Source organism: Lepidothrix coronata, unplaced genomic scaffold (genome assembly GCF_001604755.1).
Source record: "Lepidothrix coronata isolate B3197 unplaced genomic scaffold, Lepidothrix_coronata-1.0 Scaffold168, whole genome shotgun sequence".
Taxonomy (NCBI): Eukaryota; Metazoa; Chordata; class Aves; order Passeriformes; family Pipridae; genus Lepidothrix; species Lepidothrix coronata.
In genome coordinates, this window is record NW_016690348.1 from 1,729,374 (window position 1) to 1,755,845 (window position 26,472).

Sequence of the window (26,472 nt, forward strand, 5' to 3'; positions counted from 1 at the left end):
AAACTCAGGTATCAGCTGTGCACATGTACAGTTATGTATCTCAAATGCCAGTGTACAAGAAAGGTGTGTACAGAGAAACCGAAAGCCAAGGACAGTTACAGTTCTCAAATTCTCAAGAACAGCCAGAATGTGTTTAAAAAAAATGTTTCTACAGCTACTGCTGAAGGTAAGTAGTAGGAGTAGCTAAAGCTTCAGAAAAAAAACCAAAACACTGCAGAATCATTTCTGAGATCAAGAAATAGCCAACTGAATCCAGAGCTACTAATTTTCTCTGTAAATAAAAAAATTAGTTTAAGGCCCAGCTTTGTTTCTTTTGCTTTGTCAAATAATGCGAGTTCAGAGGTTTTACTACTTTCATATTTAGTTTGAATCCAGATTTGGTAATGGTACACATTGTAATAGTTTTTGTAACAACATATTTAATAAACCAAAAAGAATATCATCTAGAAATTGCTATTCCAATTTCCCTTGCATTGTTATACTTCTAAGTCCCACTATAAATTGTGTAAGATAAAGCTCTTCCACAAAAAAGAAAAGTGGGGAAAGATGGGCTTTGAAATTATGCAAATCAATCTTTGGCCTTTGGTCATTCACTCCCTTGAAAACTAGCATCAACTTTCATGATAGGCCAGAAATAGTTAAACTTCCAGCCAGAATGAGGATCTCTGCTGCTCTTGGCCTTTATTTCTTCAGGTTCTCCTAGCAGAGAAGCAACTGTAGCATAATTTAAGCAACTGCTTAAGGCTCTCTGAATTAGAGCATCGCTTTGCATGTCAGATTCAGGATTTCTCAGACTCTGCAGGGCAGACAACTTGTGGATCTGCTCTGTGAGCGTGTTGCTTGGTTCCTGAACAGGCTTCTCTCTGGTAGAACATCCTACTCCAGCACTTGCAGCTGTTTTGTGTTGCTTAACCTCCTGTCTCTTGGGAACCAATTCTATACAGCATGTGAACTATTTGAGCTTGACATACAAATAAAGGAATGTTGTTTTGTGGTAGTCTGTTACCGATACTGCAGTAAAGCACAAACATGCTTTCGTATGTCTTTCTGTAAAGGATGTGATGATAATGCTGTATTATGTGGAGGCCACCTTGTGGCATTATGGAAGTAGAATCCAGATGTAAAAAAAATAACACAGCATTAGACTCCATACTGAAAAATAAGGACTCTAAACTGCTTATTTTTTTAGAAACCAAATATGACAGTGATGTGTCATTCTGGCCTCACGTGAATGATTACAGGTGCTGTCCATACAAGTAACAACACAGGAATCTGAGAACATGTGTAGCACCATTCTGTGGGACATAGCTTCTTAACTAGTCAGCTTAATGAATGCTGCAGTTCTTAAGCACGCTGCTTGCATGGTTTTTGAACCATTGCTGCTTAACAGAGATGTAGGGACAAATCTTTACGGAGAACAGGAGCACATGAGGAATGCAGTCATAGTACTGTAAAACTGGCTTCCGGCTTACCATCGTGTTACACCCATACTTGTTCTGCTTGCACAAGGGAGTCTGGAAATTTTTACAGCAGGAAAAGTATGCTCCTTTTCCCTGCACCTAAACTATTAATTAAATTTCCTCCACAAAAGAATGAAATTTGAATTCAGTAAAGATCAGTTCAATTGCAACCAGACAAAACTGGTTATTATCTGGCAATCTCAATGTCAGCATTTGCTGTCTCCTGTGAAGAGTGTGGCAAAGTAGAGTATCCTGTTCATGATTTTGGACATATAAGATGCAAACAATTCTTTCCTGAAAAAAAAACAAAACCCACGTCCTGAAGTAGTTTGTCCAATCAACTTGAGATGACAGCAAACAAGGGAGTAGATGAACGTTACTTCTCTGAGACTTAAAAGTCCTCAATCATATGTGCTGACTCCACGCTGTGGGGATGGATGTGTTGGAGATGTAGAAACTATTCTGACAACTACAGAGTTTACAGGGGATTAAGAGATTTTTCTGCCCCAGCACAGTTTTTTAGGTTGCCAAAGCCCTTTCAGATCATCAAGTCCAACCAGTAACCTACCACTGCCAAGTTCACCACTAAACCAGGTCCGTAAGCACCACACCTACATGTCTTTTAAATACTTCCAGAGATGAGGACTTCTCTGGACAGCCTGTTCCAGTGCTTGGCAACCCTTTTGGTAAAGAATGTTTCCTAATGTCCAATCTAAATCTCCTCTGGTGCAATTTGAGGCCATTTTTCTTCCTGTTACTTGGGAGAAGATATTGACCTCCACCTTGCTACAACCTCTTTTCAGGTCGTTGTAGAGAACAATAATATCTCCACTGAGTCTCCTTTTCTCCAAGCTAAACAACCCCAGCTCCCTCAGCTGCTTCTCATGAGACTTAGGCTCCAGACCCTTAACCAGCTTCATTGCCCTTCTTCGGACAGGCAATCTGTTTGAAGCACAGTGGGATTCTGGAGCAACTGAAGATGGTGTACTTGCATATCTTTCTGCCCCAAGTCCGATGTAGGACCCTCTCAGGGCGTTTTATATTCAGGACAACAAAAAGACTGTTGCTGAACCCAGTCTGCAATCCTGACTTGTTCTGTCTGTGTTCTAACCATTTCTAGTGTAGAACAGAAAATTTCCAGTAGATGGCATTATAATTCCACACTACAATAAATATATTTTAAAAAAAAAATCAGTGCTGAAAAGATATGCACCACAATTTTTGTTAATTCTATATTTAATCATAGTAAGGTTCCTTGGTAAGGAGAGAGCTCAGCAAATGAGTTAACCTGGCTGTGGCCTTTCACTGTACCTTTATGCCGAATTCTTCCATCTACCTTCAGTTGTGTATTCTCATAAATCTGCTGTTATTGGCTGGGCATTTTGATTTCTTCTCACCTCTAATTAATTAGTTTCTCAAAAAAAAAAAAAAATAGGATGTAGCTGTGCTACAGTATTCCAATGCACATGTAGTTCTTATTTATTCTTCATGTCAGCAAGGATTGTATCTTTGCTTCCACTGAACATATGTTAACCAGAATTACTCATCTGGTGTGCTGGGTGTTGTTATCTGTGTACCTATATCGGGGCACTGACTCAAAGATTATGATAAGACTAGAGGCAGATGGCTGAAGCTGCTCCCTGCTTGTCTGGTCAAAGTCAACACCTCTGCATATTACAGCCTGATTTTGGGCTGCTGCTCTTTGTGGTCTGGTGTATTGAAGTTAACTAGTATCAATGACAGGATCATGTTCCTTTTCAAATGTAAATATTTAAATACTAGCCAAGGTGCTATCAGCTTTATGGAAAGAGAAGTTTTCAGAGAAATTGCACTGACATGTTCAAGAGTGAATTAAACGCTTTACTAATGGTGTCCTGTAAGGAAAAAATATATATCAAGTTTTGCTAGCATTCCAACTGTGAAAAGGATTCAGTACAAAAATAAGTTCTGCTACACTGTTTGCAAAGTGCTTTTATCCTTGCAGGATTAAAAAACTCTTGCTACTTAAGAGTATCCAACAGTATCCCAAACCACTTAATTCAGAAACAGCTATGATGGTCTTGGATTTTGATGTTTTGTTCAGAGGGATTTAATGGATCTCCTCTGCTTTTTCAGTTTGTATGTGAAATCACATGTGACAAGAATCTGAGACACAGATTTCGGTGTTATCAGTGTGATGGAATTACATTAATCTAGACCTCCTCTTTGTTCAACCCATTAGGGACTGTCAGCTCTCATCCATCTGGCTGACAGTTCTGTTGTGTTAGTCACAGCTGATTGAAGTAACTCAAACAAAACTGTAAATGTGCTTATGAGCAGGTTAGAACTTCTAAGAAACTTGCCATTTTCTATGTAGCTGTTACTCAATGAATCCATCAATGAAGAGGCAGCTACAAAACAGGGAGGTCATCCTTGATTGCACTTTCAAGTTGTTGGAACTGTTCAGTTGTTTCAATTGCACTGAAGCTGTTGCTTGGCAGTTTTATCTGATTTCTGACCAGAGATTCACTTGAAATCAAGCGGCAGACACGACTTTGCTAATAGTAAAATTCCTTCCAGAAAAAACGAATAGCATCTCCTAGGTGAGGTACTATTTATTTTGATAAATATATACCTGGACGTTTTTATTTCTTTGTTTCCATTTGTACTACTGTTGATCTGGGATTCCTTCTTTTTACCTAGAAGGCAAACACCAATAGCATGATATCAAAACTCACAAACAGACTTGTGCAATCCACTCAAGTGAGTTGCCACTGTAGCTAATCTTAATCGAAAAAAAGTCAGTAATCAATTATTTTCTCAGTCGTGTACACTTAAAAATACAGTAACCGATATATCTGCATGAAATAGAACTTTTATATGTAAAGAAATTATGTGGTTAGAGGACAAGGAACTGTTTACCTAACATTGAAAAGGTTGCATGCCAGTGCAGCTATTGGGTAAAGCATATATGTATGTGTGTGTGTGTGTATATATATATATATATAAAATTAGTCATATATAAAGATTGCCTCTGCAATGAAAGATGCAATTACAGTCAAGGCTTCTACATGAGGATAAAATTCTAGCCAAGATGCTGTTTAATTAGCTGCTAGGTTTGTTAGCAGGACGATACAGAGAGAGAGAAGCTTCTTAGATTAGATTATGAAAGAACAGATGAGGATTTTTTCTTTAGGTTCTCCAAGTATTTAAACCAAGAAACTCTGTAGGGTGTCTTTATGTAATAAAGAAAATACACGCTGTCTGTGAGGTGGTAAAACAGTTTTATTTCAAATTCGGCGCTGCCTTTATCCCTCAAAACCATGTGACTTCCTTGACCAATAGGGTTGTCCATATCGGCGCATGCTCCCTCGGGCACTCTCTCCCTGGTACGTTCCCTCGTACCTTAGACACGTCCCCTACAAAACTCTATTATGTGGGTTATAAAAATAAATTATTTGGTTGAGGAAATCCTTAAAACTGGAGGGCATGATCATTCTTTGTGGTCTGACGGTATCCTAATACAGCTCCTTGAAGATATTTTAAAAATATGAGCATTTTTACAGTAACTGCATGTAAGAACTATTAACACGAGGTGTCACTATGAAGATGGTGTGTCTCTGATGATGTAATGGAAACAGTGTTGTGTCTGTGGCTTTAAGAGACTGCTTAGTAGTTTTACTGGTAAGTACTTCTAACACTATTCAGTTCTGGCATTCTTAGGTTTTCACTCCCCAAACTGGTGGAGGTTAATGCTTTCATGAGCTTATATGATGGAAGAACCTCATAATTGTCTCCAAAGCAGACACAGCTAAAAGATACTGCCAGACAAATAATTCACAACATCCCACTGACATGGGATGACATATGCTTTTCAAATCATGCCTAGTATGATACAATGTTTTTATTATCTGCTGATGACCAGGTTAATCTTGTTTAATGATAATGTTTTCCACATGTTCAGTAATTAACTCTGACATAAATAAGAGAGGTAAAAAGGAAGCAAGTGTAGCTACAACGTGACAATAAATACATATGACATAACACGATGTGCTTCACAAAGGAAAATTAGGGGACAGGGAAGGTACTACATCCCTTGTGGTTTCTCCTGTAAGTCTGTACTCCCCATTAAGTAACACATTTTCATGCTATCGTACTTAATCAGAAACAAACTGCAGTGCTATGAATCACTGCTAAAAGATGACAATTTAGGCCTTTATTTTATGATAAATTTTAATCTTTTGTAAGCTTGTTACTTGTTTTCCCTAGAAAAAGCTTGTTCCTCTTTGCATGATAACTATTAAGATTTAAAACTAAAACGCCTTAAATAGATCCATTACCAAGGAACATACATCTACTTCTTACACATTTACGTTCTTCAGGTTCACATTTCTGCCATTCCACTTTTTGAGCAGCAAATTATCTTATCCTTTGTTTTTACTCACAATCCGAAAAAACAAAGGATCCTGCCCTGCCTTTCCAACGCGTGTGACGCGGGCTGTTGTTTAAGCCAGCGGTGTTTGGGCAGATTGTGCAGTTTAAGCACCGCAGCTCAGCCGCGCCTCTGCCCCTGTCCCAGAGCTCCGGCCCGAGGGGCGGCTCCGGCGCCGCCCCGCCCTCTGCCTGGCGGGCGCAGGCGCACGATGGGGTCGCGGGCAGCGATGGTGGCGCCGAGCGGGGCCGGGGCCGGGGCCGGGGCCGGGGCGCTGTGCCTGACGCTCCTCTGGCTGTCGGTCGCGCCGCTGCCTCGCGGCGCCTGCGGCTCGGAGCTCCTCGGGCCGGCGGAGGTGCCAGGCGGCGCGGGCCCCGGGGAGCGGTTTAAGATCGAGGGCCGGGCCGTGGTGCCTGGAGTGAAGCCGCAGGACTGGATCGCGGGGGCCCGGGTGCTGGTGGACGGGGAGGAGCACGTCGGCTTCCTCAAGTGAGCGGCGGGCGCGGCGGGGGTCGGGCCCCGCGGGGCGGCCCTGGCTGGGCGGCCCTGGCCAGGCGGGGCCGGCGGCAGGCTCGGCCCGGCCCGGCCGTGGTGGGGCGGGAGCGGGGGCGGGGCGGGGCGGGGCGGCTCCTGCCGGGCACGGCCGTGTTCCGGTCAGCCGCGCACGGTTGTGAGATCGCGGAATCACGGGCTGACGAGATGGGCTGCTGGAGTTACGCTGACCCCGTACCTTGTAAGGGACTAGGAACGGCCAGGCCTGCAATGCTGTAGGTTTTGGCCTCAGCCTTCTGCAGGCGTATCCAAACTGATGGCTCAGGCTGCTAGCGTTGTAGCGATCAAAAACATTGGAACAGAGTTATAAGTAAAAACAACTCCAAAACGAAGAAAAACCCCAAACGCGTTTGCACTGTCTGGAGGACAGTGTTTATTCTCAGCTTCTCTTGGTGCAAATTCTGCCACTTCGTTTCAAGAACCTTAGCTTTGCTAAGAATTTACGAAATGTTTGTTGCAGTTGTGGTTCTGTGTTATAGTACCCGTGAAAAACTTTCACTGTACTGGTGAAAGCCAGTTCAAGGGATGACTTTACTGCTTCACACAACATCATGCAAATGCAATTGGAAGTTGTAAAGAATCACATTATCTTATTCAGTCTCAGGTGGTAGTGGGTATATATAAACAAAGGATCTAGAGATTTTAAGACATAGAAAATGTCCTCAATTAAGAATGTCATAGTTTCAAAAGTAGAAGTTACCAAAACCATTCCAGTTATCAAAACAGGAAAACAATTATTTGGTATAGTAAAGTTCTTTTTCGAGTATTACAAGAGTCGTTCTCTTGTATGAGCATTTTTATAAATCTGATTAGTTTCCTCACTGAGGTAAAAATGGAACTTTTTTCTTCTAAAAAAGCCAGTACTGGATACCAGTATATGAAGTGAGAATTTGCTGTGTCATATGAATACATCTTTAGAAAAAAAATTAGGGGAATTTTTTTAAAGTGATACTATAAAGAATGAAAAATTAGAAGGAAGTTCCTAGGGTAACATCCTTCTAGCAATTGCAATATAAGATAGCGTAAGCATTCTTACTGCTTCAAATCATCACATAAAAGTGGGAAGGTGCTTAATTGATGTGCATCTTTGAAAAAGAGCTGGTGTAAAGGGCATAAGGACAAAATTCTTTTTGAGAGTTCCCTTTTTAAGAGGGTTTATTTATTTGTTTTTCTGATGCACGTTTCTAATGTGTCAGGTTTTATTGTGTTTTTTCCCCTTGGAACAACTTTTTTTTGTCTTAACTTTGAGTCTTATTTTTAGAAGAGAGATCATTGCTGTTGCTTTTAACACTAAGATTTTCTTACTGGAAACTTCTGGAAACACATAGGAGGAAAACTTCTGTACTTTTAAGACAACTGGAGCTGAAGCTTTCAAGTATCCTTTTAGTAATTTCACTGAATATTCAAGTTTCATATTTTAAAATAAAAGCCATCTGTATAAAAATCCCTTCTGTGTATATGTTCAGAGCTCTTAGTTTCCTTAGTGTTGTGACTGAGTTTTCCAGTGTGGGCTAGTTCTAAAGAGAGCAATTAAAATTAAACCCCTCTATTTCACAACAAAGGCACAAACTACTATTATTGCGCATTGCAAATCTTCCCTAATATCTACCCACACTATGTAGGATGTCAGTTTGGGGAGGGGGTTTGCTACCCGCAGAAGTGCTGAAGTAAACTTCATTGTATGTATTTCAGAAGGAGGAAAGAAGTGTAAATTCCTTCTGCTGTTACTTGAATACGTGAAATGTAACTACTTCAGATCTTTCTTGGGCTGTTGAATTATTCTTCCAGCAAGACAATAACTTGAGGGCACAACAAAACCTTTAACAAAACTCGTAATTTCTGCTACTGTTGTGGCGTACATTGATGATCTTAAGGGGTTTGATATTGTGAGTGCTGAATGATTTAAATTTTTCTTTTGGCCATTGTTATATTAAGATTTATAATATGAAATGATAGTCTTACAACCTCTTTTAAAAAACGGGAAAGCATGCTGTCTTGTATGCTGGAGCATATTGAAATGTAGCGCAACTTACTGTTTTTCAGGACAGATGGAAGTTTTGTGGTTCATGATGTACCTTCAGGATCTTATGTAGTGGAAGTTATATCCCCTGCTCATAAATTTGAGCCCGTGCGAGTTGACATAACTTCAAAAGGCAAAATGAGGTGAGCCTTTCCTGATTTGCTTCTGTGTTGGTGTATTACGTGTTCCTGACAGCACAGTACAAGAATTAATGTAAACAGTGCTGTAGGTCTGATGTTCCATTTCAGAGCATACGTTTTAGCTTCTTTTAACATCACTTTTAGGAGCATGTTTCTTAAAATCCGAAGTCTGATCTCTTTCTTTCTTTTTATATTTATGGCCTTAAATAAGAGAAAATAGATTTTAAAAGTCTTTCTGTTTACTTTTATTATCTTCTTATGCAGCTATCCTGAAATAAAATCTGGGCATGAATCAGTTATCTGCTTTATCATTTGCCAGTACCTTTTTTTCCTTCTTCCATATTCCATTTCTTTACTAAATGTTCTGTCCGGATTTGGCACAGTGAAACTCCAAAGTATTTCTGTTACATTCCCATAGGAACTTGTTACAGTTACTGGTTAATAGTAGTAGTTGCTAGCCTGCAGTATTTCTGTAGCATCATTAGCTTGTTTTTTATGTTATGGCAAGATACGTTATACCAAACCACTCTAACTGTACACCTATAACTGCAAGCTATTCAGAAATACAGAAAAACTATATATCTGATGTAGTAAGGTGATTTTCATTTAAATAAACGTGTTTGTAGTTAATTTTTCTTTGTTCAGGCAGACATAGAGTTTCTTAACTTTATTATTGTCTTTTACAGTATCTTCTAAAAGTTAGCATTACATTTTAGAAATACAAACATCAGTATAAATATTCCAAGAGTATATTTAAGGGAGGTTAAAAGTTGAAAACTCACTGAAAATGGTGCTTGTTTAATAACAGAACAATTTGTTTGAGCTTAGGTTTTTTCCAAACTTTATGTAATTTTTATTTTTATAGTTCGTTAGGCAATATCTTACTGGCAACAATATGTAATAAATATGGACAAATAGACACAATAGTGTGTTTAACGTCACCCCTAGCACTGTTTGGGTATCTGAAGACTAGTAAGGTTACAAATTTGATATAAAGTAAATTGGTAGGATATGTCTGCAGAGGAAAGTCGCAGTAGGCTTGCCATGTCTGCCAGTCAAACAGGTAGAAACTAATGAGGAATACAGCTGAGGAATCAGAGATGCATGAAAAACTATGATACTTGAGGAAAATGTCAACAGGGCTTTTCTAGGGAACATTCTGCCTTAAAAAATTAACGTAATTCCTAGAAAGAGGAAAAAAGAATATTTGATAAGATCTACTTTAAAATCTCAAGTTTTGGAGAAAATATTTAGTTATAAGGTAGGCGGGAAAGACATTCTGTGGATGAGTATTTGATGAAAATTTCAGAAGGAATAAACTATTTCTCTTGTAATGAGCAGAAGCCATCCTTGGAGTTGCACCAAGGCAAGTAAATATTCGTAAATCATGAAAAATGAGTCAAGAGTGACAAAGATGGTGGTAACTGAGTAACTATCTAAATACCAGGCCCAAATAAATAATATGAGTGAAGAGCTATGGAAAAACCTGATAAAGTAATGAAGACTGAGATTCAGTATTGATAAATGCAAAGTAATGCACTTAGGCAAAAGGTATTAACTTCACATACAAATAATTGATCCCTGAGCAAACTGGTTAAACCAGACTATAGTATGCAAAGCTGTATCTGTCTTTATACAGTGTAGTTTTTCATCTTCATTACCAAGGTGACAAAAAATGGCTTGTTTTTGATTCCGTAAAAGATGCTGCTGAGAGGAACTAGTTTCTGAAAAGTGAAGCCTAATTGACACTGCATAATTTTGTTTGTAGTCTATTATTAAAACTTTGTTTCGATTTTTTTTTTAAATCATCTTTTATTTTGTTAAAGATTCTATAATTATATTTTCGATTACTCACATTTTGCTCATTAGAGCAAGATACGTGAATTACATCAAACCCTCTGAAGTTGTCAGGCTGCCATACCCACTGCAGATGAAATCTTCTGGACCACCTTCATACTTTATAAAGAGAGAATCTTGGGGATGGACAGATTTCCTCATGAACCCTATGGTACGTACAAGCAACACGCAAAGGTTAAAAGTATGCTAAGGATCCAAATACAGCTGTTTTTCAGAATACCAAGAATAAAGTAAATGAGAAAAGGTGTACACACTTTGCTCTTCCGAGAGGATTGTTTTATTTTTTTTCATTTGCATACAAATAGAAAGTTTTTCTGTGCCTTCTCCTTCCTTACGTACCCACTCTGTGAAAATAGCCTGTAGTCTGCTTCATTTGACAACATGATCTTGTTCTAATAATGTGGAGATCAACATGTTGCAGAATTGTAATTACAACAGTTTTAAGATGTAACAACCATTTGCTTTATTGCAATAGATTTTGAAATCATATTATTTAAAGCACAATACTCCCTTACCAGGTTTCTTTCCTGACAAATGGATTACCGTTACTGGGTTACTGACTCGGAATGCAGTGGTTCTAGAATTTGACTGTTTAGCTAAAGCTTTATGTTAGTGTTTCTGAAAGTGTCTAGAGCAACAACTAAGCTGAAGAAGTATTTCCTGCTTTCTGTGTAGGTGATGATGATGGTTCTTCCGTTACTGATATTTGTGCTTTTACCTAAAGTTGTCAACACCAGTGATCCTGATATGAGGCGGGTAAGTAGGTTCAGTTGATGCATACATAGAGACCAAAGATAATGAGATTTTAGGGAACAGAGAAGCAATAAAAACGAAACTGGACTTTTAAAGGGGTCTTAATGGGCATCATTTATTCAGTTAATGCAGTGTTGCTGTTCTAACATTTCCTGACTCATGAATTTGCTGTTAAACAGCACAACACAGAATTAAATTATTTGCCACAACTTTGAGGCTGTTACAGCATGAATGGTGTTTTCCAGACTTTATTTAGAGTGATAAATATAATTTCTCAAAGGATTTTTTTTCTGTAAATTTCCAGTATATTTTTGCACTATATTTAAATCTGGCACTTTATTTTTAGACATCATTTAATAAGTGTGTATTGAGAAGAGTATGATTTGGGGTTCTCTTTCCCATCAGGCTAAAGCACAGTTTACTATGTTAAATCCAGATGTCACAGAGTCTTAATGTAGTCATTAAATTGCCTGATTTATTGTCCTTTCATCATGCAAAATGCCGAATAGCAGAAGGCTAGGACAAAATGGAGATTCAAGGTGTTTGCTAAATCTTTTCTTATTTTTAGAAGTATTCCTTGTCTGTCATGGGTGGCTGTTTTTTGAAGGCTTGGTTAACTAAAAACTCCTTCTCCCCTAAATGACCAGTGTCTTCAGTAGTACTTTATAGGTGTCTGAATCTTTTTTTTTTTTATAAGTAATACCTATAAAAAGCATATCAGAGCTATGTAATGCTATTTTGGCTGTAATTTTCATTTAAAAACAGATACAGATATATGCTAGATATACATAGCATGTTCTTCAAACCAAGCTGAACTCTGAAAGTTGAATTTAAAAAAAAATCACTTATTCCTTACTTTTTTCACTGGCCTGACACTGCTTACAGGCAGGCCATTCTGACGGTAATACCATCAGAACTTCTGATGATTTAGTTCTTATTAGCTGACCAATATGACTTGTTAAGGAGAAATTTTTAGTTGAAGGAATTTTGCTTGTAATTTAAATTATCTTTAAAGAGTAGGAAAAGGGAGTTTTTAAGAACTCAATTGTAGTGGTATTCTCTAGATGACCATGTATTAAATTGTTAAGCGTATATCCAAATTCCATTTGTTTTTGGAGTGTATAAAGCTTGTATAATATTTTTCAAGTTAACTTGTTTTTTATTTATGGAATCAGCACAGTACTAGTCTGTGTAGAAATGATTAATGATTTAGTGACTGCCTGTTGTGGAGGCTTTAAGTGTAGATGTAGTGTGGATGCAATAGTAACAAAGTCTAGCAAAATGCCCCGAAATATATCATTCTGAATGGTAACTAGAAGAGCAAGGTGACAATCCCACATTAAATTGGTAATTGCTGTAAGCGTTATCCTATTGTGGATGTGCAGTTAAGCTGTTGTATGCACTTCAGGGGTGGTTTGTTTTGAAACATGCTAATTCATCTCATAGAACCACTACGCTAAATTCTAAAGTTACATTAAGCTTACCTGGATATATGGTCTCATTAAAATCCTTCTTTTTGTGAAGCAAAGAAAACTCACGTGCTGTACTGCAATAGCTTAATGTCAGAAAGTAGGGCAATGAAAATATCTAATCCCTTCAAACAGCAAGAAAAGTTTGTTACATTTAGCATAAATAATACTAATTTGAAAACATCAAAGTGTGAATCTATGAAAGCACAGATCTGAAAATCTAAACAAAAGCTTAAATTTTAAAATGGAGGAAAGTAGTGCTGAAAATAAATAATGACATTTTTTTCTTTAAGATTATTTTTTTATCAGATGTTTGCCCTGTAAGACTGCTTAAGACATGGTTACCATTTTCCATATACCAGTGCTTTTAGTTTTGGGGTTTTATGTTTCTGTATGTAGCTGGGTGTTTGGCTGTGCTTGCATGAAAATATATAGCAATATGTACCTTGGAGGACTACAAATAGTGAAACAGTATTTTGGGAAAATTTGAAATCTTTCTGATACAATCAACTGATGCCTTAACTACAGCCAGAATTGTTACAAGCTATTAAGATTATCTGATCTTTGCATGCAGGAAATGGAGCAATCAATGAACATGCTGAATTCCAACCATGAGCTGCCAGATGTGTCTGAATTCATGACAAGACTTTTCTCTTCAAAATCTTCCAGCAAGTCTGGTGGTAGCAGCAGTAAAGCAGGGAAAAGTAGTTCTGGAAAAAGGAGGTAGTTGAGTCTTCAGTTTGCACAACTGTTTGTTATGTGCTGTCATGTTTATTTGTCCTGAAAGATCAAAAAGCCACTACTGTAAACTTTAACCAGGCAGAAAATCAGTATGCTACAATTGTAGTTTGTAGCTTTTTTTTAGACTGTTATAAGCTGTTTTGTACTTGACAGTAAGCAAAAGAGGACATGGCTTCAATACTGTATCTGTATAAAGTTACTGGTTATACTGAATTAACTATATTGTTCTGTAGAGACTTAAAATAAATTATATGATGTGCTTCACAGTAATGAATGTCTTAAGACAATGTATAAAAATATTTCAAAGATAATACAAGTGGAGTTCAGTCTTAAGATGTCTTTAATGTTTTACACTTGCTTGAGTTCTGAAATGAACAAATCACCCTTTCAAAATTGAGTTGTGGGTTTACTAAGTAGTTTGCTGTATCAGCTTGTCTGATGTTACATATAAAATAATTTTATGTTGTTTACTGCCTACACAATTTACACAACCACATAGTGGGTAAGGTTGGAAGGGACCACAGTGGGTCATTGGGTCCAAGCTCCCTGCTCAAGCAAGGTTGTCCTAGAACACGTGGCACAGAATTGCATCCAAATAGTACTTGAATATCTCTAGTGAAGGAGACTCCACAACCTCTCTGGGTAATCTTTAGTTCAAAGACTTTCCACTTTGTATTGCCCAGTTTTATTCTGATCTACTTCCTGCTAAAAACTCTTTGGGAGAAAAAAAAAGCAAAGTATCTTTCATCAGAAAGTCCTTTAAGCTGTCAAGTTAATTATGAATCAAGGTATCTGTATAACATGATGAATGTTTATCTTGGATCTTTTCTTTCTAAATCACATGTATCATTTCTGCAACATTTTTGCTTCTTACTGTTTTCTGCGTGCTGTGCTTTCATCTTATTGGTGGTATGATTTGAGGCCAAATACAGAATTTTAAATGACTTGAAAATTAAATCATTTTAAAATGAAAGAAAAGAACTAAAAGTGTAGTAGGAAGATAAATCCCACTCATCTTTTAAATTATATTTCAAAGTATATGGCTGTTACTAAGTATGCTGAGTCACTGGCAAAACTTTGTTCTTGAGCATGCCTGTGTGTTATGCAGTATCTTTTCAAGCTACCGGGTAACTTCAGAGAAAAGTAGAAATAATTGATTGTTTTCCACTAGCTGAACATTTGCAAAAAGTGACATCAATACCTGTCAAACCACATTAGCAACTTACAAGACCCCAGGCTCGCCCCACGAGCTCATCAAAGAGGTTTTACTCTAAAAATATACAAGGCTCAAAAAATCCACTCACTGGATTTATTAAAAGGGCCTTCAGGTCTTTTATACCTTGAGAGAGCGCACAGTAAAGGGTGCTGCACACGTTACTCAGCAGGTTAAATGACACGCTTTTACTGACAAACTTTAAAAAATGAGGGAACTTGACAAAAGTTTAAAGGGCAACATTCAAACAAATTAAAGCATTTCACAAAGCAATGACTTAGCACCTGCTAGCCCATACAGCTTAGCAAAATCCAACCCATCCAGTTTTTAGTTACCCAAATATCAAGAAAGGAGATTAGGAGAAGAAGTAAAGAAAGAGGGAGAAAAAGAGAATTACAGCTACCACCCCAGATCCAGCATAGATCCAGCTACCAGAAGTCCAGGAGATGGCAGGGTCACAGTTACACGATGGCTGCATGGTGCTGGTTTTATCTGCTCTGGCCCCCTGTGGCCACCCCTTCCAGGAAGGACTTCTGGCCCACTGGCCACTTTGGAGTGCCGGGGTAGGGTGAGGGGCAGTGTTCAGGTGTACCAACCATTCTGGGGCTGGATCAGAGGCTCTGTGGGGTGTGGTGTGGGCAATGCTCACTGGTGTGCCAGTGACTGACAGCTGCTCTGGGGCTGCTCAAGGAGGCTCCAAGGGGCTGGGGTGTGGGACAGGACACTATTCCACCTTGTTGAAATTTGACCTATTCCCCCCACCCCATTCCCCACACACTTGACTAAGTCCAAGCCAATAATTAATATAATAATCCAGTGTCTCACAACCATCCATAAATATTTTTTATTCAGCATAAATGCTGTTCTCTTCCATTTTTACAATTGCTAACTTCTTAGGTAACAGTACTGTGCAGTGTCGGTAATGTATATCTGATTCCCAAAATGGGTTTAACATTTAACATTCACCTACAGTACACCTGAAGCAAAATCAGTTCTAATACATTTATTTGTTTTGCCAAACACTTGTGAGAGGTATAAATTTTCTTAGAATACATACTTAGAAGAATGCTGTGAAACATAAAAGCTGCAAAAGAATAAGTACTCATTCATAGGATTAAGGCAGCTTTTAAGATGTTGGAGAAGAAATATCCCAATGATTTTGTGGACAACGAAGACTTCAGTCTTTGCACAGTAAGCTGCACAGTTTTGCTCCCTTTTTGTTTTGCTTGAATGGTCTTTTTGTTTCATGTATTAAGTAAAATATATTCAATGGTGACAAGAGAATATTTGGATATTCTTGCTGAAAGGATTTACTGAAACGAATGTCACGTTGCCTTGGTGGAGAAAAACAAGCAAGCAAACAACCTCTTTCAGAGTACCTTGCTGAAAATGTTTTATGAAAAACGAGCAGTCTTTTGAAGATGGAGCATTTAGCATTGTTACTATGCTGTCCTGAAAGTACAAGCCACAAGTCACTTTTGTTTAACAGCAGTTGGAATGACAATTGCATTAACTTGTTCTAAGCACAGTTTGTTTGGTAGTTAATAATCATAGTGATGCATTTTTCCATGTTAGGTAGGAACAGCAATATTTCTACCTTCTTTCATTGTGTCTGTTCACATTCTTGATTCGTCTTCAAGGGAGAATGGAGATTTCAGGCCATGAAAAGATGAAAGTCTTTGTTAAATGTTCAGAGTAAAAAAGTTGACAGGAATTGTAAAGATCCTAGTAAAACTTTTAAAGGAGCATATGGAATATTAAACACTTCTCTTTTTCTTAGAACTTATATATAAAGGTCCAGGCAGTTTCTTTGTGCATCAGGATCAGATGCAGTGTACCTCTCCCTTGCCTTCCTCCTCAGAAAATTCTCCCCGACTCTCAGAAACCTGTTATCTGAAAAATCCAAGCCTTTGGTCAGTTGGGGTCAGCTGTCCCAGCTGTGTGCCCTCCCAACTTCGTGTGCATCTCCAGTCCCCTCACTGGCAGGGTGGGGTGAGAAGCAGAAAAGGCCTTGGCTCTGGGGGAGCACTGTGTGGCAGTAATAAAAATGTCCCTGTGTTATCAACACTGTTTCCAGCACAAATCCTAAACATGGCCCCATACTAACTGCTGTGAAGGATATAACTGTCACTGCCAAAACCAGCACAGTCAATTAAAGTTGTAATGTGGTCTTGGGCTATCATAAATGCCACTAGGCAAAACTTACTTGATAGCTTTGCTGTTGCGGTTACTATTATAATGCAAGGTTTTCTTTCTGCAGAAAGTAAAATTTGCTACAGTTCAGTTTTGTTTTCTTATTTACAGATTTTTAGTAGTCTTTCTTCTGTGTTAGGTCTGGCAACTCCATTTTCCCCCAAAAAAATGTAACTGCTTTTTAGTGAGGCTATTTGAGATAAGGCAGACTATGTTGGAGCAACTGATACCTCAGAACAGAAAGTAAAGATTTACAGAATCTGCTTGGACTATAGACAAGCTGATTTCCTTATTGGCAAAAAGAGGAAGACTTCCTCTTCTTCGACTGGGTAACCCTGCTGCCTTCTGACTACAAGTTCTGGTACAAGTTCTCAGGCTTTGTCTTTCGTTGACTTAGCAAGAGAAGTCGGTTCATCTTTCTGCTAGATTTCTCTTATGTTTTAGAGAGTTAAATCAGCTCACAGAAGGATCAAAGAAATCCTAAGGCTAGCAGAAAGTAAGTGCCAGAAACATGCAGTCAGAGACAGGAATTCTTTGTTTCTGGCACTGAGTGTGCGTAATACAATGAACTCACTGCGTCTTAAGGGTTTGTAGTTGAAGTGCTCATTTAGCTACATTGTGAATGAGTGGGCAACTCAGTTTATGACAGGCCATGTAGAAGGGAGAGGAGACATATTTTGCTGAAGCCTGTTTTAGCTATTAGTCATTTAAGATGGCCTGGAAGGTGTTTAGAACAGTTTGAAATAATTTTATCAATTACATCATCAAAGATGCTTACATTCTTCACATATGAAGAAAAAAATTAATGCATAGCTATCTCACCTCACTGTTTTGAACAAAAAATATTTGTTGATGCTCTTTATATTTTTGATGAAGTGGGGACAATAATGTCTCCATAAATGGGGTATGCATTGCTTCACAGAGACAAGCTGGCTTGTGGTTAGGATTTGTGTTTGTGAAAAGGACTTTAGAATCAAGGCCTTAGGTCCTGATACAACTGTTGGACTTTGTGCAAATCATTTCTGATTTCTGTTTCAGTTTCTTGTGTGTGAGGTACGAGAAGCTTGTCTCATAAAAGTAGTTGCGAAGATAAATTTAGTAATGAATATTGGGTACTCAGATAGCATGGCTATGAGCTGACTGAAGAAAATCCAGTATGTAATCTTGTTAAAAAGTACCTTTGTTAAGCATTATTATGTAGCTCTTGATATGTATCTATTAGAGCAACCCGTTTCAGTAACCGCATGTCAAGATTTTCAAAGCAATCTAGGCAATTTTAAGTGCGTATCATTTTCCAACTTAGTGAAAAGTATATTAAATCACTAAGATCCATTTAAACATCTCCACCTGGGTGTTAATGGACCTTGAATTGCATAAAAGTCATGTGTGCTCAGTACCTCAAAGGGCAAAGTTTCTTTTACAGTTTGATAAAAGACCCTATTTTTAAAGGCTAACAGTGATAGCAATACCTTAAGGTACTAAAAGGATTTCACTTTCTTGTCTGAAACATCATGTCTGACCTTAATCCTGCTCCTATTAATAGTGAGTAAATAGTGAATTTGTATTCCTATAATTTTATGTTTCATTTGAAACCAATTTGAAAATAACCGATATAAAATATAAATAATAACAAATCCTTAGTTGTTTTCATTCTGATGTGTTAGAATGAAATATGGATACATATGGTTATATATTAGACTTATTTAACAAACTGAAGGAAAATACAAGTTGTTTACATCTACTGTTGATGGGCTAAGAAAGAACTTAAAATTTTGTATCAGTGGAAAAACAGATTTATTGAGGAAAGTATGTTGAAAGGTTAAAAAAATACATATGCACATTTTGCACATTCTTGGGCAGGAAAAGCACAAGATGCACCTATGGTACACATGTGGGACCTTGGGAAGGTCCTATTTAATAGGCTTAATTGTGGTCTGTTAATTATCTCCCATGTCCAGTGAAGTTCTCTGATGATGTTTCATTTTGTAAAATACTTCAGGTATTTTACTAAACTGTTAGGAGAAAAATTTGGAGAAAGACCCCAAAGGTAGAAGAAAATTTAAACATTGCTGTCATGGCATATTTGACACAAATATTAAGGTTTGCAAAAAATTGTAGATGAAAAATATTTTTGTGATGTTCTACAGACATTTTTTTCTAGATGACCATAGCGTTGGCAGTAGTGCCAGCATATATGGACAAATGGTTATAAGTGAGCAAATCAACTGTAGTCACAGCTTTTAGGAGAGCACTGATTTCTGGTTTTGCATGTTACCCAGGTGAGTGAAGAAAAAGCTGTGATCCCATGTTTCTTTCCAGCTGGATAGGATTGCTGTACTATTCAAGAGATCAAGATCATCAGTCTTTCCCTCTATCACTACATAAAAACTGGGCACCCATTTAAGGCTCTTCCCTAAATCTTCCCAATCTAGCTAGCTTTCCCCCACTTAGTATAGGTTTCATTCTGTATAATAGTCTGCCAATGGACTGGTTAAATACATTATTATACTTTTAAGTGCCAAAAAGCAAGCAGTATCAATAGTGAAAAGAAAATTGAATTTCAAAAAGTCTTACCTCTTTCATCATTTCAGTGGCTGTGAAGACAGGAACCTAGATCTTAATGGCTGTTTTGAACTCTGTAAAATCAGGTGATTCAGGCCATAAATTAATACAATGTTCGGGGAGCTTTTAGTCACAAAATTGTCTGTAGGAATAGTATTGAGTTTTAGTCTCTTTTCAGACTGAGCTAGTGAAAGCTTCTGGAGGTCACAAATAGATTGTGGCATTTTAGTTTATTTTATTTCTGTTGTTTCAAAAGCCATAAAGGATTATGAATCCTCTGTCATAATAAATACCAATTCTTCAGGAAAACATGTCTACTTTTGAAATTATAAGGTTATTCCCTGAATTATGCTGGCAGCGGCCCTTTGATAATACTTTGTTTCCAGTAAAGTTAGGAAGATTTAATGACAATATAATTTTCTGTGCACGTGGAACGTTAGCTAGTTGTAATATGTTTGAGACTTATTTTATTGTAGAGGCTTTTTTTCAAAACCTTTAAGTGTACCCTGAGGATAGTATATCTGCAAATACAAGAGTTTAACGCAATGTACTGTTTACAGTTTTTTTTATTGGGAAAAATTAAAATTGAACAAAATGTCCAAAGGGCCTAGACAGCTCGTCATGAAAAATGTCAACTTCAATCCTAGTAACCAACACCAGAAGTCACCTGCTGCTTTCAACCCACTTCATTAGTATTGCATTGGAAAGAAACACACTTGTAGAATTCTGCCTCTTTCAATCTTAAATCTGTGTTACAAAAAATCTGCTCTCCTTCGTACATTGGAGCTCTTTCTACATCTTTTGTATATGATGGAATACACTTGCCCTCTGAAGGTCATTAAGTTCCTTTATAGCTTTGCGGTCCATCATTAGCCTTTTTTAATCTTTTGTGCATTGTTCAAATTTGATAGCTTTTTTTTTTAACTAAATAAACTTCTACTTTCTCAAATTTGCTTCTCTGCAAGAAGTGGTTATGTCTATAAAGACTTAAAATTTTAACCTGATTTAAGCACTATGTGTTGTTTTTATTCCTTAATAGTGCTTATATTTTCTACTCTTTTTTTTAAGTATTTTTAATACTTTACATATAGTTTGTGTTTACATATTTTTACTGGGTAATCATTCTTTTATGTTCCAAGTTAGGAATTTGAATAAGCAGGTATTTCTGCAGTAGCAATATGTGTTGCTGAGAATATTAATATGGTTTCTCAACAGAATTCCAAACCATGAATTGGACTCTACCATGTTTGCTATTTTTAGCAGTGCTTCCATGCTTCAGTTAGCTCCTTTCTGAACAAAATACAGACTAAAATTACCAGTGCAGCCAGGTTATATTAATACCTGTGGAAAAAGATGTGAACACATCCAAAGATCTTGCTCTTCTACACGATGTTTCTTTTGAAGGGAAGTTTAGTATTCTTTCTCCAGCCAATGCAAGTGCTATTGGTCTTAGCAGTGGAACACAGACAGCGTGGCTGCAGATAGTAGATTATGAAAAACTCCTAGCCTACACTGTAGGAATGTACTTCTAGCATATGTATGGCCTTGTACTGCTGTAGCACTTCCAGACAATCTCCTCTGAGTGACTGTCATCTGTGGCACAAGTACGCCATAACCATGCAGTGCTTAAAAGGCAGTAGTCAGGAAAGGTCATTTGCCAACTAGACTGAAGCAAGGATAAATAAATGAGAATTTAAACCAAAACTCTGAGATCTGTGCATGAGCTTCCCTTCATTTCTAAATCCTATAGGTTGTTTCAGTGTGGGGGGAAGTGGCAGGCCCGTTAAACCCCTAGAAGTTGACGAACATAATGTTTTGGATGGCATAAGACCGTTCCCAAGAGAACAGGGAAGCTAATTAACCATTCCCATGAACAGAGCAGCCTTGAGAAGTTGGGAGTTAATTGTAAAGGTGATAAGCAGCTTTAGGGAGGATAAAATGTACAAGGACAAGAATGTTGGCTGTGTTCACGGTGCAGGTGCATAGTGATGATGTTTTGTAGAAATTATGTTATCTACAGAAGGTGTGTGAGAAAATGTGGGCTAGCTGCCCCAACAAAGGATGCTGCTGCACTGACGCGGCAGACAGCTCGTGTCTCAACTCCTTGTGCAGCGTGTGTGTACGTGTGTGTGCTTTTCTATCGGCCAAACCTAACTACTAGGATAGATATCCCGCGATATTTCAGAACCAGTATATTAAAGAGGTATTGCAGGTTTTCTGTTCAACTTCTTAGACTATAGGTTCTTAACACCATAGTTCCTTAAAATAGTTCATTTCAACAGTCACTGAGCAATCTGACTAATTCTTATGATGTGATCTCAAGCTCTCCTGGGGAGAGCTGTGGGCAGTGAAATGTGTTGTTTTGGTAGAAATTTTTCTGCTCCCACCCTATCCACCCCCTGTGTATTTTTCATATTGCGATCCATTTTCCTTAAATAGCAGGATCAAGAAACTAAGTCATGTAGTTAGTGTGAGACAGTGAGATCTGTGATAAACATCATTTCCAGGAGAGATTGATTCCACAGTCAGTTGCACAGAGTGACAGTTAGAGTGATGGGATATACGTGTTTTGGTTTGGTTTTTTGGTTTGGTTTTTAACTTGGGCTCATCATCAGACTGAGAATTTAACTTGTTTAATTATGCCTGCATTATGTTTTGAAGCATTCTTTTTCTGATCCTTCCAAGCATTTCTTGCAATGGTATATTGCTCTACATGAAAAATCCCCCTTTTTTTCTTTTTTTTTTTCAAAGAAATGCTACTGAGCGGTGAGGTTGCTAGAGAGCAACAGAAGTCACAGAATCTTTATTTGGAAATGAGATGGTTGCCATGGCAACGATCCCAGCTGCTTCTTTTCCCAGTTGAGAAAATAATTTTTAGACTCCTATATTACAATGTTTTAAACTAAATGATATAGCTAATTGATTTAAAATGAAGATGCTTATTAAAAATCTTTGGGGTCATAATCATCTGAAATTGTTGAATCAAATATTTGTGCAGGTACTTATCAAATTTTTTTTCTGTTTGTTTTGGATCAGGTACTTGAGGTAAAACTGGTGCATTGAGATGGAAAATATTTTCATCTTACTGATTTTACTAAATGTGGTTTTTATAGTAGAAATTATCCTGAAAGCTGACTGATACCTAGATAAATAGTGTTTAAAATATGACTCATATTTTGCAATATGCCAAATCTGGATCAAACCTGAAATGTTAGATACTTTTAAGGTTTATTGTCTCCAAAGTCCAGACAGCTGGTAAAGTGTTGGTTGTTTTGGTGGTCTCTAGGCAACCTCACTTTGAGCAGGATTATCACCAACACCAGTTCAGTTATGCTATATATAGCCAGTATTAAAAACCTCCAAGTATGGAGGTTCCACAACCCATCTGGGAAACCTTTTCCTATTCTCCACTACTCCTGGTGAACAAACTTTCCCAAATGTCCTGTTTCAGTCTCCCAAGTCTCAGGTTGTGGTCATTGGACTGTGTTGTTTTTAGACTATGGTATTAATCATGCTAATCTAAAAAGCCTGTAAAGGTTCAGATGAATAATAACATGAAGAGGATCCCTATTAAGATAATTAGTGAACATTGGAAGGCACAGACTTCTTTGCTCCTAAGACTATCAAAGAACCATTGTCCCTGGTGTAAAACTCAAAGAAAAACTCCCAGAGCTCCTTGCAGAGTGAAGTATTACCTACAGGGTACTCACTATGGGATGTAGGGGAAAGGGCACTTTGGAATTGTTTAAAGGTTATTATGGGATACTTTTAATGGGACTGTAGGAGCATGTGGCACTATCTACAAAATGTTTAGAGAAGGACCAAAGATTGGGAAAGGGAAGGATCCATGTAGCAAGGAGGTACAAGCTTGGTTTGATTTCTTTGTTGACCAGCTGGCTGCTTTTCATCACCTTATCATCCACTGGTTTGGGGTTTTTTTCTCTTATTTTCTGTGTTTTGAAATGTAGCTCACTCTTCTTTATTTCACTTACTTTTCCCCCTTTTCAAAATATAGGCCCACTGAAATCCTCTGGGACCTCCATGACTTCTAAAAGGTCATTGTAAATAGTTGAGAGGACTTCTGCTTGTTCACAAGGTGCCTATAGAATTTTATCTGTCCTTACCACTTGCTACTTACTGAAGTAGTTAGGTGTCAAGTGTATCTTTGAGATGCCTCCAGTCCTACTCTTTCACTAAAATTCATTTCATTAAGTATCTGATCACTGTTTATGAAGTCTGCAACAAAAAAAATCAGTGTCATTTGCCTGTCTCCCTCATTAAATAATGTATTTTTGGGTTTGACTTCTTTTTACATCCAATACATTTACAGAATATTTGTTGAGTTTTTATGTCCCCTGATAGTGGTAACCTTTTTAATCTTAACCTCTAATTTTAGCATAAGCAGTTATTGTATTATTCCTATATAGCCACTCTTAGGATTTGTCCTTTGATTCCACTCACTTGCACAACTTCATTCTGACTTTCAAATTTTTAAAGAACTTTTGAACTAGACCTTTTGAGCTCCTAGTATGGTTTCTGCCTTTCTTCATGAGAAATAGTTTGTCATTTCACCTTCATTGTAATACCTTTTATTAATTGCCAGCCCCTTCAAAGCCCTGTCTCTCTCAGACTCTTAGCAAGACAGGATAGAAAATGGTTGCCTAAATTTATTGGTCTGACTTTGTATTTTTTCAAATATATTGTCCTTACAATGCTGCACATACTTTTCCTCAGAATCACAAATTCTGCCATCTTAAGATAGATGTCACCTACACTTTATTCACACAAATACTCTCCAACAGTTTTCACCTGCAGTGTTTATATCTGGCAATTTCTGCCACCTTTAGAAAAAAAAAAAGTCATTTACCAGATGTCCTATCATACTATTTTTCAAAGCTACCTGAGTAACTTAAGTTTTTGATTACCACCAGTCCTACCTGTCAGCTAACCAAACAATTATTTTGCAATGTCTTCCATGATGATGAATTTGGACTTATTTTTCAAATTAGGTCCTACTTCAGTGCTTTTATTGAAAGTAAACGCTTTTCAATTCAGTTAACTTTCTACACCTTTAAATTTAGTCTTGAGTTCAGCAGGAAGACGAAGAATATGATTTTAGTGTTTACTTCAGTTCTTGAAATATTTTCATAAGAAATCTGAACAAATTTGCTGAACATCTGAAAAGTCAAATGTTTCTAAGAGTGAAGCATTTGTTCTGTTTTACATTCAGTGAAAAAATATACTTTGGTTCATTTCCCCAATAATGGTTCATCTCACAAATAATGAATGTGTAAAAAGAGATTTAAAAGCTGTATTGAAAATAGCCTTATGTGCAACGTGTTTCAGCACTTAATAACTGCTTTCTGCATTGTCAGACAAAACACACATTTCATATGCCACTGCCAGCTCAGAAGTTCAAGAACAAGTGAAAACTGTTATGAACATTTTTTTGTTACTGATCCTTTGCATAGATACCAAAGTGCATTTAGCTGAGGTTGCAAAACAAATAAAAATTACTCAAAGTTGCAGAAGTATTTCTGTGGCCCGATGTCCTGATTTAAAAGTAAACCAATGGGAGAAATGAACCCAACTCAAGAGATATTACAGGTCAGAGCTACAATTTACTAAAAGGATTATGATAAATACAATGCAGAGAATAGATACAAAGATACAGAGAAAACTGGTTTTAACCCCTGAAGACAGATATATAACCCTGCACCCTGGGACAAGAACAGAATGGTGTTTGTTGGCCCCTGTGCTGAGCACCACGAGGCCCCCTGGGGTGCAAAGCAAAAGGAAAGGAAACTTGTTGGTGCAGATGATGGTGGCAGTTCTGTCAAAGTAATGATCACAGTCTTGTCGAGAGTGGCAGTTGCAGTCCTGTTGAGTTCTGGTCCTCCTCTGGATCCGACAAGCGGTACCAGAAGTTCCAAAACCCCAAGATTATATATGCTCAGGTTCAGGTGGGAATGTCCAGTACCTTGCCCAGGGCGGGGAGTTCCACAATGGATGATTTAACTCTGTGAGTCATGGGATATTTTTGGAATCTTTGATGGTCTAGGTCTTGCAGCTGCCTATTATGCCAGTCCAGTATGATCCATTAACAGAGATGACCCCTCAGGCTGGGTGTGAAGGTGCTAATGCCTCCCTGGTGGGGGGTTATCACAGCTGAGTCATTGGTGTGAAGACAAAGAAACACTCCCCTGCCTCGGCTTGTAGCATAAGGTGTCAGGTGTGCCCTGGGCAGCTGCTGCAAGCAATCCATTAGTAATAGTCCATCAGAAATGACATAGAGGGTGTAGAATACACAGTTTTAGTTATACCCACATAGTGATAAACTGGACCCAGCCCCAGTAACTAGGACACCTGATTTTATTGTTTGGTGGGGATTTGTCAATTTGTTTTCCCAATGCATCTTTCAGGATAGATACTTAGTGAGCCCTTCGTTATGTGTTTTATGTGTTTTGACTTGTTAGAACTTTGTCTCTTGAGTTCCTCAGTATGCTGAACAACTTTCTTACGTGAAAGTTAGCATTTTACATGTTTCTGGCAACAATACAAATCCTTTTGAAGGTCCTGGGTATGCAAGTTGCCAGCCTGTGTCAAAGCCTTTCCCATAATTAGAGAGTCCGTCTTGGGCAGTGATCATGAAATGAGAGATTTTTCGGTTCTTGGACAAGTAAGGAGGTAGAGCAGAACTGCCTACTTGGATGAGAGAGAGCTGACTTTGGCCTGTGGAGGAGACTGTTTGACAGAGTCCCTTGGGAGGCACTAGTGAAGAGCAAAGAAGTCCAGGAAGGCTGGACATTCTTCAAGAGGTTGAAGGAGCAGGCCATCCCCATGTGCCAAAAGGTTAGGTGGCAAGGAAGACCTGGCTGAATGGAGAGATTGGGCTGGAACTCAGGGAAAAAAGGAGATTTTATGACCTTTGAAAGAAGAAGCAGGAAATCTGGAAGAACTACAAGGGTGATGTAAGGTTATGCAGGGATAAAAACAGAAGGGTCAAAGCACAACCAGAATTTAATCTGACTAGTGCCCTAGAATAATAATAATGGCCAGTCTTCGCGAGCGAAGATTTGGGAAAGGTCATTAACCCTTCGA

At 38.0% G+C, this 26,472-nt stretch overlaps 1 protein-coding gene across 1 annotated transcript; it reads left to right on the forward strand.

Annotated features, from left to right (window-relative positions):
* The first annotated feature begins 6,074 nt into the window (after nt 1-6,074).
* EMC7 (ER membrane protein complex subunit 7) lies at nt 6,075-14,126 on the forward strand. The gene is made up of 5 exons (XM_017829740.1): nt 6,075-6,360; nt 8,467-8,586; nt 10,453-10,591; nt 11,116-11,196; nt 13,237-14,126. Exons 1-5 carry the CDS (start codon nt 6,083-6,085, stop codon nt 13,387-13,389), a joined length of 771 nt encoding a protein of 256 aa, XP_017685229.1. The 5' UTR covers nt 6,075-6,082; the 3' UTR covers nt 13,390-14,126.
* Nucleotides 14,127-26,472: the final 12,346 nt, after the last annotated feature.